The sequence below is a fragment of the Hyperolius riggenbachi genome, chromosome 6 (assembly GCF_040937935.1).
Source record: "Hyperolius riggenbachi isolate aHypRig1 chromosome 6, aHypRig1.pri, whole genome shotgun sequence".
Classification (NCBI taxonomy): domain Eukaryota; kingdom Metazoa; phylum Chordata; class Amphibia; order Anura; family Hyperoliidae; genus Hyperolius; species Hyperolius riggenbachi.
The window spans coordinates 103,208,727-103,225,472 of record NC_090651.1 but is presented as its reverse complement, the minus strand read 5'-3'; the positions used below and the strand labels follow the sequence as shown (position 1 = coordinate 103,225,472).

The 16,746-nt window shown below is 47.4% G+C and overlaps 1 protein-coding gene across 1 annotated transcript in view; it reads right to left on the bottom strand.

Moving 5' to 3' along the window:
- The window catches only part of LOC137522064 (putative ferric-chelate reductase 1), a 160,121-nt gene extending 143,809 nt beyond the window's left edge, over positions 1-16,312 (bottom strand). Inside the window, exon 1 of the mRNA XM_068242088.1 lies at positions 16,163-16,312. Coding sequence (XP_068098189.1) covers positions 16,163-16,312 — 150 coding nt within the window. The remainder of the gene's footprint in view (positions 1-16,162) is intronic.
- Positions 16,313-16,746: the final 434 nt, after the last annotated feature.

Here is a 16,746-nt window from a genome sequence, read left to right as displayed (position 1 = left end):
ACACTTTTAGGCAGCTCCAATGGTTCAGGAGTGGTGTGAATCTGAATAAGTGAAAGCCACCAGCTAGACACTAGATGGTTGTTTTCTACCCAGCAGTAGACGTACTATGTTTCAGACAGACTTTTGATTGATCTTTGCAAGAGATTGAGTGAATATACAATTAGCTGGTCATGTGAGCAAATTTGTGGAAAATTGGCGTGTATGGGCACCTTTAAGGCAAGGCGCCTACATGACCAGCAGGCATTGGTATCCAATCTTTTGGACAACAGAGCTTCAATATGTAGCTTTAAAGCGCATACACACGACCAGCAAGAGTTTTTTAAATGCACAATTATCAAACTAGTGATGTTCTAGTAAATGCAAAATGTATGCAGCTTAAAAATGGAGGATTTGATCCTGCTGAGGTAAATTCGATCTGTTCAATTCCAAGCTGCACACATTTGCATCTACTTGACCATTACTATATCAAACAACTTGAAGTTGGACAACTTTTGTAAAGTAAGAGACCTACAAACGACAAAGCGTTATCACTGATAAGAGGTGACCAACAGCTGATAAGACTCAGCTCAAGTCAATCCACCATCTGGATTGACTTGAGCTGCATCCTATCAGTTGTCGGTCACCTCTTATCAGTGAGGACACCTTGTCGTTTGCACGTCTTACTTGACCAAAGTTGTCGAGCTTCAAGTGGTTTGATAAGCTTGCATTTAAAAGACTTGTTGAGCGTGTGTATGTGGCTTTAGTCAGCTGTCAGGTAATCATAAAATATATTATTTACATTAGTCATGGTCAAGGACATACAGATAAGTTGGACTTGATGTAGGATTATTCATGCTTGTAATCAGGCCCGGATTTACCTCAAAGGAGCCTATAGGCACAGATGTTTTGGCACCTTAGACTTCACGCTCCATGAACCTACAAACCCTCGCCAAAGTGTGCTGGCTGTCACTTCTCCCTTACTTCCCTTCCCATCACCGGTAGCTACAGGTATTAGGTAGCCATAAGTACCCTCAATATTAAGTAGCTAGCGGCAGTGCTGGGCCGAAATTACGCATAAGCATAATTACGCATCATAATTCAATGTAAATTTACGCGTAAGCGCTACACGTAACTTACGGTCTTATGCGTAATTATTTACGCGTAAGCAGTTAAGTGGTATCGTAATTACGCTGTCTACCGTAAGTGCTAGGTATGCATAATTTTACGAAGACTTAGGCGTAATTTTACGCGTAATTACTAACGTAAAAACTCCCCTTTTCTAAGAGTAGCCAATCAGTCAACATCCTAAGCAACCAATAGTATCTTCTCCCGCCTTCAGTATATAAGCGTACGTTTTGACGCATACGAATGATGTGTACGCAATAGCTGTCGCATTGACGGCTATTGCGTACACATCGTCCGTATGCATCAAAAAATACGCATTAATGGGTATTACGGCACTACGCGTAGCATCGTAGTGTAAGCGCCTACATTACGGTATCCTTACGCGTAACTGCATAAGTTAACACGTAATTACAGCGATGAACCGTAGATAATTTCCTTTGCCGTAACTGTAATTGCGTAATGCGTAATAGCGTAATAGCGTAAAATTACGCGTAATGATCTGTACGCGTAGATTTTTCCATTACGACCAGCACTGGCTAGCGGTGCTCTCAAGTATCAGGTAGCTGGTGGAACCTCAGTATTAAGTAGCTAAAGGTGACTGAAGGGGACTTTTGTTAGTGGCATGCCAAGAGCAGGGTGAGTAATCCCTCTTTTAAACTCTCATCAGGACTGCATAGAGAAGGAGGGAGGGCGGCGCTCAGGAGGGGAGTGAGCCGCCCTTCCATCATCAGGCGCCTGCAGGCACGTGCCTACAGTGCCTTATGGTAAATCCGGCCCTGCTTGTAATGCATGTTTATCCGCAGACTGGGAATTCAATTTATGTTCAAGGGGAAAAAAAAAAAAAAAAGTGTACAAATTTGGAATAAACCAACTCAGAATTATTTGCAACTCACTCACTATCCCTATGTGGCAACCTCTGAACCAACAATCAGGGCCCGTTTCAACTTGTGCGGTGCGAATTCATTGAGGAAAATGCGAAAACGAATTTGCGTGCATAAGGCCTCTTTCACAGTGCGACGTTAAAGTCGGACGTTAGAAAAAGTTTTAATGTGGACTAACGAACAGCAATACTACGTCTGTGCAACATTCACAGTGCACGTGTTTGTGTGTAACATGTAGCATTATTAGAAAGTGCTGCATGCTGTGTGTTACACGTTATTAAAAGTGGACCCAAATTAAAAATACAAGATTTCAGAAATAAAATGCATTTTCTAAATTATAATAATAAATAGCAGCCTTTTTTTCAGCTGCATGATGACAAATATTAAATATTTTACATTTATTGGAGGAACCCCTCCCTTCCTTTCAAATTGCCGGGACAGAATCCGGCAAACTGGTGCAGTAGATGGTGTCTGGCAATGGAGGAATTGCTAATGGCTGCCCCCAATATAATCCTAGTTATGGAAAGAGAGGGGTGAAAAGCATGCACTGAAATGCTCATAGGCTTGAAGGAATGTTTATTTATCTTAGTATGTGTCAGAGTGGTGCAACTAAATATTTTTAATAAAAAAAAAAAAAAAAAATGTTTGGTTTGGGTCCGCTTTAACTGCGGTAGACTGTTTGCACAATGACCTGGAAGCATACTTTTCATTGCCCGTTTGCCTACTCTATGCGACGATAACAGGGCATAGAGTTGCGTTGTGACATTTTTGGGACGTTGCGTTGTTAATTTTTGTTGCGACTTTAACATTGCATCAAAACGCAACATCCCACTGTGCAAGTAGCCTAATCGTACACATTTCTATGCGAATTAGTGTATGTTTTTGCATATTTTTGTAAGTATGCAAATTTAACCATGTCAGTGCCTGTGTGCTTTTACATTGATTTTAGGTGAAAACGTACGCAAATTATTTCCTGTGAATTACATTGCATGCGGGGTGCGAATTCTGATGGCTCTGCTATGCAGATTTTTCCTGCACTGCAAACCGCACAGACTTCCTGACGAATGGAAACCGGCCCATTTAATATCATTGGCTATGCAACAGGGGCGTAACTAGAAGTCACTGGGCCCCCCCTGCAAAAAACTTTGGATGCCCCCCCCCCCCCCCGGCTGCATTTCCACTTGTGCGGTGTGAATCGCTGCGGTAAAAGTTCACATGCGGATGCAAATTTTGCATGCGGGTCGATGCGAATTTTCATGCGAATTCGCATGGATGACGATGTACGTGAATTTAACCATGGCAGTGCTGGTGTGCTTTTCCAATGTTTCTATGCAAATTTTCATGCGAATTTGTATGAAAATTCGCATACCCAAACCTCATGTGAATTTCCTATTAAATATGATGGGCTCTATTCTCAAAGATTTCCCGCATGCGGTAAAGTACATGCGGGAAATTTGCGACCAAAATACCGTCAAGTTGACATTCTCAAAATGTTCCGCATGCGGAAAAAGTGCGGCAAAAGTGCTGGATTCATGCGGAAAACTTTACGCAAAAGTCGGTATTTTCCGCAATAAAAGATCAATTCTCAAAAATGGTCAGGCGCATCATTTCGTCGTTAATTACCGATTTTTTACCACCTACAAGTAGTAGGTGATATATTCCGCATCCCATTGACTTTAATGACGTGTGGAGGCTTAAGGGCTGTGCTTGCTGGACTTTATAACTTTTTTTTGTTAAACACTTTTTCATGTGACCTTTTTACCGCAACATTCCCGCATGAATAATGGCTGTTTCCGCATCTTTTTTCCCGCATGCGGAAAACATTAGTGAATGTGGAAAATGCGGAGTTTACCGCTGCCGGGAATATAGCGGTAAAATTTTGCGGAAAATTTGGCTCTTTGAGAATAGAGCCCATTGTATGCGATTCACATAGCGGTATGCGATATGCGAATTCTGATGGCTCTGCCATGCAAATTTTTTCTGCACAGAAAAAACGCAAAGGAATCCTGACAAGTGGAAACAGTCCCATTCACTTGTATTGCTATGGGAATTTGCATGCGAATTCGCGATAGTGGAAATGGGCCCTTACTGCACAGGTAAACTGAGAACCAACGTTATTCAACTGGCTAGTGCAACTTCAGGCTGCATTGTGCATGTAGCTAGAGTTGGGCTGAACGGTTCGCCGGCGAACGGGGTTCGCGCGAACTTAGGTGGTTCGCGTGCGGGTACCGCACGCGAACCTTTTGCGGAAGAAGTTCGGTTCGCCCCATAATGCACCTGAGGGTCAACTTTGACCCTCTACATCACAGTCAGCAGGCCCAGTGTAGCCAATTAGGCTACACTAGCCCCTGGAGCCCCACCCCCCCCTTATATAAGGCAGGCAGCGGCGGCCATTACGGCCACTCGTGTGCCTGCATTAGTCAGAGTAGGGCGAGCTGCTGCAGACTGTCTCTCAGGGAAAGATTAGTTAGGCTTAACTTCTTCCTGGCTGCATACCTGTTCTGTTCAGTGAGCCCTCAGCCCACTGCATACCTGTACTGTGATCCTGCCACTGCATAGCTGTTCAGTGATCCTGCCACAGCATACCTGTTCTGTTCAGTGAGCCCTCAGCCCACTGCATACCTGTACTGTGATCCTGCCACTGCATACCTGTTCAGTGATCCTGCCACAGCATACCTGTTCTGTTCAGTGAGCCCTCAGCCCACTGCATACCTGTACTGTGATCCTGCCACTGCATACCTGTTCAGTGATCCTGCCACAGCATACCTGTTCTGTTCAGTGAGCCCTCAGCCCACTGCATACCTGTACTGTGATCCTGCCACTGCATACCTGTTCAGTGATCCTGCCACAGCATACCTGTTCTGTTCAGTGAGCCCTCAGCCCACTGCATACCTGTACTGTGATCCTGCCACTGCATACCTGTTCAGTGATCCTGCCACAGCATACCTGTTCTGTTCAGTGAGCCCCCAGCCCACTGCATACCTGTACTGTGATCATGCCACTGCATACCTGTTCAGTGATCCTGCCACAGCATACCTGTTCTGTTCAGTGAGCCCTCAGCCCACTGCATACCTGTACTGTGATCCTGCCACTGCATACCTGTTCAGTGATCCTGCCACTGTATACCTGTTCTGTGAACCCGCCACTGTATACCTGTTCTGTTCAGTGGACCCGCCACTGTATACCTGTTCTGTGAACCCGCCACTGTATACCTGTTCTGTTCAGTGGACCCGCCACTGTATACCTGTTCTGTGAACCCGCCACTGTATACCTGTTCTGTTCAGTGGACCCGCCACTGTATACCTGTTCTGTGAACCCGCCACTGTATACCTGTTCTGTTCAGTGGACCTGCCACTGTATACCTGTTTAGTGAACACGCCACTGCATACCTGTTGTGTTCAGTGAACCTGCCACTGCATACCTGTTCTGTGAACCCGCCACTGTATACCTGTTCTGTTCAGTGGACCCGCCACTGTATACCTGTTCTGTGAACCCGCCACTGTATACCTGTTCTGTTCAGTGGACCTGCCACTGTATACCTGTTTAGTGAACACGCCACTGCATACCTGTTGTGTTCAGTGAACCTGCCACTGCATACCTGTTCTGTGAACCCGCCACTGTATACCTGTTCTGTTCAGTGGACCCGCCACTGTATACCTGTTCTGTTCAGTGGACCTGCCACTGTATACCTGTTCTGTTCAGTGGACCTGCCACTGTATACCTGTTCTGTTCAGTGGACCTGCCACTGTATACCTGTTTAGTGAACACGCCACTGCATACCTGTTGTGTTCAGTGAACCCGCCACTGTATACCTGTACTGTTCAGTGAACCCACCGCATCAGTGCGCATACCTGTGCAGTTAAGTGAACCCACCTACCTACGTGAGTGCACGCAGTGTGATATACCACTCCGTGCATACCCGATATGGACAAAACAGGTAGAGGAAGAGGAAGAGGTAGTGGCAGAGGCAGAGGAAGGCCACCCGGCAGGTCTGCGCGAGGTCGTGTAAATGTAATTTCGTGTGGACCTGGCCCACAGTACAGTGCTCGGAAGAAGGCACGTCCCATCACCTCCCAAGATTGTCAGGACGTGGTTGAGTATTTAGCGACACAGAACACCTCATCTTGCTCAGCCACCAGCGCTACTACTAGCACCACTTCCGCTGCATTTGACACTTCGCAAGAATTATTTAGTGGTGGTGAAATCACTGATGCACAGCCATTGTTACAGCCAGATGAATTTTCACCAGCTCATATGTCTGCGTTACGCGACAACACTATGGATGTAACGTGTAAGGAGGATGAAGGACCTACACATTTGGATTTTTCTGAGGCAAGCGAAGCTGGGCAGGATGATTACGATGATGACGATGATAGGGATCCTCTGTATGTTCCCAATAGAGGAGATGAAGAGGGGGACAGTTCAGAGGGGGAGTCAGAGAGTAGTAGGAGGATAGAAGTTGCTGAAAGAAGCTGGGGCAGCTCTTCGTCAGAAACAGCTGGTGGCAGAGTCCGGCACCATGTATCGCCAGATTCGCCACCTATGTACAGCCAGCCAACTTGCCCTTCAGCATCAGCTGCTGAGGTGCCCACATCCCAGGGTGGCTCAGCGGTGTGGAAATTTTTTAATGTGTGTGCCTCAGATCGGACCAAAGCCATCTGTTCGCTCTGCCAACAAAAATTGAGCCGTGGAAAGGCCAACACTCACGTAGGGACAAGTGCCTTACGAAGGCACCTGCAGAAAAGGCACAAACAGCAATGGGATGGCCACCTGAGCAAAAGCAGCAGCAGCACACAAAAGCAAAGTCACCCTCCTTCTCCTCTTCCTCCTTCAGGTGCATCATCTGCTTATGCCGCTCTCTCCCTTGCACCTTCACAGGCACCCTCCTCCACTCCGCCTCTGCCCTTGAGCGGTTCCTGCTCCTCTGCCCACAGCAGCAGTCAGGTGTCCGTGAAGGAAATGTTTGAGCGGAAGAAGCCACTTTTGGCCAGTCACCCCCTTGCCCGGCGTCTGACAGCTGGCGTGGCGGAACTGTTAGCTCGCCAGCTGTTACCATACCGGCTGGTGGACTCTGAGGCCTTCCGTAAATTTGTGGCCATCGGAACACCGCAGTGGAAGATGCCAGGCCGCACTTATTTTTCCAGAAAGGCCATACCCCAACTGCACCGTGAAGTTGAGAGGCAAGTGGTGTCATCTCTTGCGAAGAGCGTTGGGTCAAGGGTACACCTGACCACGGATGCCTGGTCTGCCAAGCACGGGCAGGGCCGCTACATTACCTACACAGCCCATTGGGTGAACCTGGTGGTGAACGATGGCAAGCAGAAAGCGGCGGACCAAATTGTGACACCTCCACGGCTTGCAGGCAGGCCTCCTGCCACCTCCTCTCCTCCTGCTACATGCTCTTCGCTGTCCTCCTCCTCCTCCTTGGCTGAGTGGCAGTTCTCCTCTCCAGCTACACAGCCCCAGCTCCGCAGGGCCTATGCTGCATGCCAGGTACGACGGTGTCACGCCATCTTAGACATGGCTTGTCTCAAAGCGGAGAGTCACACTGGAGCAGCTCTCCTGGCTGCTCTTAAGAAACAGGTGGATGAGTGGCTGACCCCGCACCACCTGGAGATAGGCAACGTGGTGTGCGACAACGGCAGCAATCTGCTTGCCGCTTTGCATATGGGGAAGCTGACACACATACCCTGCATGGCACATGTCATGAATCTGGTGGTTCAAAGATTTGTGGCAAAGTACCCTGGCTTAGCGGATGTCCTGAAGCAGGCCAGGAAGTTCTGTGGGCATTTGAGGCGCTCTTACACAGCCATGGCACGATTTGCAGAAATTCAGCGTAAAAACAACATGCCGGTGAGACGCCTCATTTGCGATAGCCCCACTCGCTGGAACTCGACCCTCCTCATGTTCTCCCGCCTGCTAGAACAGAAGAAAGCCGTCACCCAGTACCTCTACAACTGGAGTAGAACGAAACAGTCTGGGAAGATGGGGATGTTCTGGCCCGACAACTGGACAATGATGAAAAATGCATGCAGGCTCATGCGGCCGTTTGAGGAGGTGACCAACCTGGTGAGCCGCAGTGAGGGCACCATCAGCGACTTAATTCCCTACGCGTACTTCTTGGAGCGTGCTGTGCGTAGAGTGGCGGATGAAGCTGCGAATGAGCGTGACCAGGAACCGTTACGGCAGGAACAGGCATGGGACCAATTTTCATCAGACCCAGCTGTTTCCTCAACACCTGCGGCAGCACAGAGGGGGGAGGAGGAGGAAGAAGAGAGGTCATGTGCAGAAGATGAGTCAGACTCAGAGGATGATGAGCAAGGTGTTTCTTTGGGGGAGGAGGAGGAGGAGGAGGGGACAGCGGCAGGAGAACAACCGCAGCAGGCGTCGCAGGGGGCTTGTGCTGCGCAACCTTCCCGTGGTATTGTTCGCGGCTGGGGGGAGGAGGTTGACTTACCTGACGTCACTGAGGAAGAGCAAGAGGAGATGGAGGGTACTGGATCCGACTTTGTGCAGATGTCGTCTTTTATGCTGTCCTGCCTGTTGAGGGACCCCCGTATAAAAAACCTCAAGGGGAATGAGCTGTACTGGGTGGCCACACTACTAGACCCTCGGTACAGGCACAAAGTGGCGGACCTGTTACCAACTCACCGGAAGGTGGAAAGGATGCAGCACATGCAGAACCAGCTGTCAACTATGCTTTACAATGCCTTTAAGGGTGATGTGACGGCACAACGCCAGCAAGGTACCACTGCCACTAATCCTCCTCCCGTGTCCACGCAGTCAAAGACAGGACGCTCCAGCGATCTCATGGTGATGTCGGACATGCGGACGTTCTTTAGTCCAACGCCTCGCCATAGCCCTTCCGGATCCACCCTCCACCAACGCCTGGAACGGCAGGTAGCCGACTACCTGGCCTTAAGTGTGGATGTAGACACTGCTGTGAACAGCGATGAGGAACCCTTGAACTACTGGGTGCGCAGGCTTGACCTGTGGCCAGAGCTGTCCCAATTTGCCATCCAACTTCTCTCCTGCCCTGCCGCAAGCGTCCTCTCAGAAAGGACCTTCAGCGCAGCTGGAGGCATTGTCACAGAGAAGAGAAGTCGCCTAAGTCACAAAAGTGTTAAGTACCTCACCTTTATAAAAATGAATGAGGCATGGATCCCGGAGGGCTGCTGCCCGCCCCAAGACTAAGTCAGTCCCCGCACATACAGCATCTCTGCCTGCACGCCGTGTGACTGGCTGCCTGGCCTGCCCCAAGAAGACTAAGTCGCTCCCAGTCCCTCCACACAGCATGTCTGCCTGCAGGCCGCTTCACTACCTTCTCCGCCACCACCAACAGGGTCCGGGACTCCAGGCGGATTGCTGAATTTTTTAGGCCGCTGCTAGCAGCGGCCGCTGTAATAATTTTTCGGGTGCGTGTACATGACTGCCTAATTTTTCTGGCTGCACTGCGGGCAGCTGCAACAACAAAAGAAAAGGCATGAACATGCGCCCATTCCCCTTCGTGATCATTACCTTGCCGTGGTGAAGGGGCTTGCGTATCACAATGGAGCAATGACCGGCGCCTAGATGAGTGTCTCGGGGGGCACACCCACGATAATAAGGTCGTTGCCTCATTGTGGTCAGACCAAATTTGATCAGCTGGACAGTCACTGTTCTGTCATTCAGCTACATCAGCCAGGTGACTGACCATATGGGCTGTAAAGCCACCAAAACCTGCACTCTCGCCATGGTGCGCACCAGTCCAGCACGGCCGTCACTACACAAACAGCTGTTTGCGGTGCGTTACACGATGAGTTTGGTGCGTCAGTGTGAAGCAGTACCTTAATTACACTACCTGATTGATGTATACACATGCAAGATGTTTGAAAGCACTTTAGGCCTGTCATTTAACATTCAATGTGATTTCTGCCCTTAAAACGCTGCTTTGCGTCAAATCCAGATTTTTCCCGGGGACTTTTGGCATGTATCCCACTCCGCCATCCCCCCCTCCAGGTGTTAGACCCCTTGAAACATCTTTTCCATCACTTTTGTGGCCAGCATAATTAATTTTTTTTTTCAAAGTTCGCATCCCCATTGAAGTCTATTGCGGTTCGCGAACTTTAACGCGAACCGAACCTTTCGCAAAAGTTCACGAACCCGGTTCGCGAACCGAAAATCGGAGGTTCGGCCCAACTCTACATGTAGCCTGAATGCGTTTTCCCCATGCAGATTAAAAAAAAAAAAAAAAAAAAACGACAGTGAAGCACTGGGAGCATTTTCTCTATCAATTACATTAGCTTCTGTAATAAAGCATGTATGTTTTCACACATACAGACACACATGGCGTACAGAAAACCAACAGACAAGCATGCTTCCAGCCACAGCTTCTTATTGCACTCACTATGTCCACCTCTGATGGAGCAGAACTGCCTCTGCAGACTCCTCCAGCATCACTACAAAGCAATTGGGGAGGGGTAGGGATGTTGGGGGCTGTACACAAGAACCTGCTTCACACTGAATAGGGACCATCGACAAATCTGTGTCCGCAAAACTTTGTAGGATTCCTTATCAGTGACTGATGCTGTCATTAGAACAATTGTACAGAGTATAATTTTTTTTTCTCTCCATTCCTATAGTTTTCCCTCTCAGGACAGGGAAAATAAACTTCTCTCCCCAGGTGGCCCCTGCAGCTTCTGGGCCCCCCTGCTGCTGCATTCCTTGCAGGGTCTATTGTTACGCCCCCTGCTATGCGACTCTGCATGCAGAAAACATATGCAGATTCGCTATAGTGGAAACGGGCCCTCAGGGATGGTCAATGAGATGCACATTTTGAGTTGATGCAGGATTATGCTAATTCTATGCAGCTTGAAAATGGCCCAAATGTTACCTCAGCAGAATTTGATTGGTTCATTTTCACTTGCATAATGCTGCATAAACTCAAAGTGCATCTCATTGACTATCCCTACCAGCAATTCCCATATGCAGCATTCACTGGATCCAGCAAACTGATGACTTTCTAATGGATGGTTTTGCACAAAACTGAAACTCCCACCACCACAAGCGTTACAATGATCGAAGCAATACAAAGCATCAAATCTAATGTTCAAAGGAGCTCTAGTTTAGAAGATAGTTTTTACTCAGTGTTTTATTGGGGGGGCAAAACACCCTTGCGCAGTGTATGCCTAGCTTCACTTAAGCCTGACTCAAGTTGGCCAATAATCAGGCATGTGTACAGCAGCACCTGACCAGCAAACTATTTGCCCAGCAGATCTAAATGCACTCAGCGACGGCCAATTCTATGGTTCAGGCATCACTCTGTTGCCCCCCAGCATAGCAACACCATCAATCATCATCTACAGAGCGATGTCACCCAGTGACCCAGGGAATAGAGTCCTGATCCCTGATGGGCAACATCAATCACACCTGTGTATGCACCTTTATCCAATACTGCAGGCCAGATTTGTTATGCCAGCTAAGGACGATCAGTGGTATACAAATGTTACATTTTATGCAAATATATGCAGCTTGAAATCATTCAGTTTAAACCTAGGTAGGACTTGATTGGTCCATTTTCAAGCTGCTGAATAGTTGCATAAACATACATAAATATGCATAAACTCTGAAGTAGTTGCTTCCCTACTAAGGACACGCATAGGTGAATTAAGCAAATGTGCAATGTTGATTGCAAGCAATAACAGATCTTTGCACAGGGTAGACTTTGACAACACTGATTATAGAGATAAGAGGATGAGAGGATAGATAAGAGATAGAGATTTTTTTTTTTATTATTCCACACATCAATTTCAGCCTCCCCCAGTTCTGGTTCTTGCAAAATAGGATGCTGTAGTTCAGATTATAGTCCAGATGTATCAGTATCACACACAGAGACAAGGAAATGACAAGAACGGCACCAGTTCCACCTACGCACACACTACAATATTCACCTACACACACACTACAAAGGCACTGGCACTGCTAAACATTACAGTCTGACCACACCCAGGGTGCATTCACACTGCATCAGTTCCATTGCAGAACAATTGTGTCAGCTCATAGCCCACACAGTTCTGTGAGCCTGTTCACATTTCTACATTGTAATGTGCAACATTATTTGGTACTTGTCCGTTAGCCGGGCGCATCCGGCAGGTGGCGCTAATTACTATTCCCCCTCCAGGCCGCCATGGATAGTAGGAAAAGATGTAACTCTGGTGGAGTTTTGTCACCACCTAGAGGATGCGCTCGGCTAACGGATTAGTACCCGTTAGTCTAAGTCACTGCATGCAGGCATTGCTTTAAACGCTGTGTCCAGTTCCGATACACAGGGGGAATACAGGCTACAGATGTCACCCATCCCTGACAGCAGCTAACTTACTGTCCTGGTCACAATTGCCTGCAGCAGCAAGGCACAGCTCCAAATCTGGCAAACAGCACCGGTCCAATCACCCACCAACAGCAAGGTAAGTGATTGAAGGCACAATGTATCAGCTGCTCCTTATTCTCTTGTGGGCGTGTCCTGACCACCCCTCCTACTACTATAGCCAGTGATTGGGCTCTATTCATAAAAAACTTGTGGCGTAAATACTCGTAGAGGTAAAATACCGCAGCGGTATTTTACACTTCTGGGTGGTCATTCAAAAAAATCTTGAAAGCTGCGATGCAAGAGCGGAGATCTCCCGCTGAAAGCTGGCGGTAAGCTGTCGGAAGGCGTGCGGAAACACTTCAGCCGGCAGAGTCCCTCCGTGCGCTGCTCTCTCTGGGAGGTCTGTCCCATTCACTTGTATGTAATCCGCAAAATCAGAGGAAGCGGTATTTCCCGTCCACATACCGCTTCCTCTAATCTTTATTGAATGGCCATTTTGTTACTTTTTTCTAGATAAATCTAGAAAAACACTGGAGAAGGCGGAAATTTCTCGCTCTGCTGGGGGATTGTAGATTTTCATGCGGGAACAGCTTTTATGAATGCCCACTTTGCTAAATGGACGGGAAAATCCGCTGTTTTGAGCGGAAAACTTGCGGTAAGGTTTTATGAATAGAGCCCATTGTGGTGGGTAGGAATACATTAGGCAGAATCGCATATGCATTTTTCACTATGTGCTATGAAAAACGCATATGCGATTCGGCCTGGTGATTTCCTGCCCTCAGGCTAGGTGCACACTTGGCAGTTCAGGAAACGTAGCATTTTGATGCTGATGCGTTTGTGCATTTTTAGTGCGTTTTATGTGCGTTTGGCGTTTCTTTTCTTGCATTTTGCATATGCTTTAATGCTTTTGCGGTTGCCATATAAAAATGTATATGCGTTTTGTATGCTTTTTTAATGCATTTTATGCATATCACTAGGAAGTCAACAGGAAGTGGAAATACATCATCAAACTGTTTTTTTTTAAGAAAAATGCATTTAAAAAGTAAAACACGCATGCAAAATGCATACAAAATGCACTAAAACGCAATACCTCTGCATCACCAACCAATGACTTTCATTATATGCGTTTTTGATACATTTCTGAAAAATATGCAACAAAACCAGCGGTTTCAAAAACGCACATTGCAGAACGCAAGTATATGCGTTTTTCCATGTAGTCCATTGACTTGCATTATGTGCGTTTTTCGCTGCGTTTTTCGCAACACTAGCGTTTCTGCTTAGTGTGTTCCCTGCCTCAGTGTTCCATCAGCCGCTTCTGCTGATTGCAGAGGACGGAGCTGGTGGCACATGTGGACAGCGAGAGGTGGAGGATACCAGCATCTTGCACTCTGGGGCCCACCCACTGTTACTGAACAAATACCATATTTTGGTAATTTATTGACAGACTCTCCCGCATGCAGGAAAAAAATCTAAAATACTGCATGCGGTACCGACCGAAATTTGATTACCAGCCGCTGCTTTGTGAATGGAGGCCATTGTGACCACACACCATTTATTTGCTTTCCTGTAATACATCGCTGCAGTATTGTGCCGTGTTTTAACCATAAATAAAACATTTTGAGTAATAAGTACGCTACTGAGCAATCGTAAGGAGCCCATACACGCATCAATTTTCTCATTCGATTCCCTTAGATCCAGATGGGAATCGATTCTTTTCACTATCCAGTTCGATCAATTTTGACCAAATATCGATCAGACAGGACAGAAAATCTCAGTTGATTGGGGGTAGGGCAAGAGCAGCAGATGATCAATAGGCCATAGCGTCGAATCACACAATGCAATGCTGCAGCTTGATAGGTTCCCTGCTTGAATCTATTTAAAATCGTTGAGCTGAGTGTGGTAGGAATCAGTTCCTTTCTGAGAGACATGCTGAATGCTGCGGGGGCTATAAATATAACCCTGGCTGAGAAATACACTTCTGAATGCAGGGAACAGATGCAAAGTTCAGTAGGTAGAGATTTGTCTGTATGGGAACAGCCCCGCACATGAGAAACCTAGATTTGTACCCTACATAAGGCCTGGAACCCACTACAAATACAAATCGCAAAGCGCTAGTGCAATCGCTCATGTTTTTACTTAGCGTTTTGTAAGCAATTTCAGGAGCGTTTTCTGGCGATTTTGGTAGCGATTTTAAAAAGTCTAAGCTTTTTGCCAGCTATTGATAGCGATTAACGATTTTAATTCTGATTGGTCCTTTCAATTTATTTTAATTTTTGTTTACAGTCTGCAGTAATTTAAAATCACACACAAATCGCTATGTGTAGCGATTCATGAGTGATTTGCCAGCGCTTCAATACTTTACAGTGAAGCGCAAACACCCCCAAAATGCTGTATGTCCTGCAATTGCGAATTTGCTAATCGCATTCGCTACTGTGGTTTTTGTTACATTTATTTTAGGGAAATAGCAAGCAAGTTAAAGCGCTCCCTAATTAAACGCTCAAAAAAGCATTCTGGTGGGTTCCAGCCCTAAGACAATGGAATTCTATGGAAATGAGTTTTAGAAACCTCAATCCTCAACTTCCACTTCCATGTAGTATGAAAGCTTACCTACACTCTATTCACAATCACACGTGCGGTAATTTTTACCTCTATATTATCGGCAGTGATAATGTCCACATTTTTCCACATTCACTATAAATTTTCCGCATGCAGGAACAATGCGTAAAAAAATTGCATAAACATGCGTAATCAGATAGTAAACATGCGGTAAAAAGTTGCATAAAAAAATTGTCAAAAAGTAAATAAATACGTTCAGCAAACACAACACTCAAGGCTCTAGACCAGGGGTCTCAAACTCGCGGCCCGCGGGCCATTTGCGGCCCTCGGTACAATATTTTGTGGCCCTCGCCAGCAAAAGAGACACGGAAGCAAGCTATTTTACCGTATAGTTTGCTTCAGTGGTCCCAAGTAATCCGCCGCATCCCCGCCGCTAAACGAGGGCTGCAGAGCTCCCAAATCCCCCGGGCAAACATCCACGACTGCGCTGAAGGGCAGAGCTTCCAGCTGTAGCTCTGCCCCTCCTGACGTCAATCGCCGCATGGATCGCCGCCTCTCCCCGCTCCTCTCTGTGAAGGAAGAGTGAGAGGGGCGGGCAGAGGCGGCGATCCGCCGCGATTGACGTCAGGAGGGGCAGAGCTGAAGCTGAAAGCTCTGCCCCTTCCAGGAAATGCCGGTGGATTGCCCCCGGGCGATTTGGGGGCTCTGCAGCCCTCGTTTTGCGTCGGGGACACGGCGGATTACTTGTAATGGAAGCACTGAAGCGAACTATAAGGTAGGACAAAGACAAAAGAAATACCGAGAGCCCAATATAGTGTAGTATGCAAAACAAAGGGTTGGAAATGAAAAATATATAATGTATATACTCACAAACGTGGGTTACCTCCTAGGTAACCACTGTATAGGCAGGTGAGGAGATTAGACCTGTCCTCACTCAGGATTAAAAGTCGCTCTCTGTAGATAAGGAAATAAGGGGCAACACCCCTCCACCAGAGGTGGATATTGATAATGTTAGGCCACATACACACATCAGACCATAGTCTTTTGAAAATGAAAGATCACAGACCAATCTTACCACCCTTCATGTAGTATGAGAGCCATACTCTACACAGTCTTTTCCCTGGAGTTTCCCCCTGTCAGTACACTCTTGGGCAAAACCCCACCCCTTTGCCCTGACAGGACATCCCAAAGTAATAAGAGAGCTACCCCCTGCCCCATACCGTCATTCTTTTTTTTAATCCTCGCCTCCTGCAGGATGTTAGGACTTTTATCTTACCTCCGCTGTTCGCGATGCGGTGACCGGCAAGTTGGTGCTCTCTTGTCGAGGTCTGTGTCTTTGGTAGCTAAAGGCTCCAATAAGGCACAGAGCCCCCTCTTGTTGTCTCTCCGGGGCCTCTTGTGGTATGTTCCTGCGTTCGCATTGCATACCAACAGGTATGGCGAATTCCCCAGCAGCTGCGTTTCTGGTCCGTTGTGGAGCAGCGCTATGCTCTGAGCAGCGGTTTTGCAGCGTTCCGGGTTCATTTCCGGAAGTGACGTCAGGCGCGCGCGCGACGCTCTGTGGGGCTTATGGGTGGCTGGGCGGAAGTGGATGGCGGCCATCTTTGTTGTGGGCGCATTGCTCGTCGGAGCGTAAGGCGGAGTTTGCCTTATTTAGGCCGTGTCCGGAAGGATAAGCCCAGTCTGTGTTTGGACAGCATCCTGTGAGCAGTGTGTCAGAGGAGCGGCAAGGAGCAAGAGCGGTAATTATGAATCTCCCACTTGTTGTGATGTTTCCTTGCAGGTTGTGTGTAGCACTATTTCTGAGAGTTTTTTTCCTGATATTGTGCATTATCTTAGGATGTACTGCATATGCTTTTT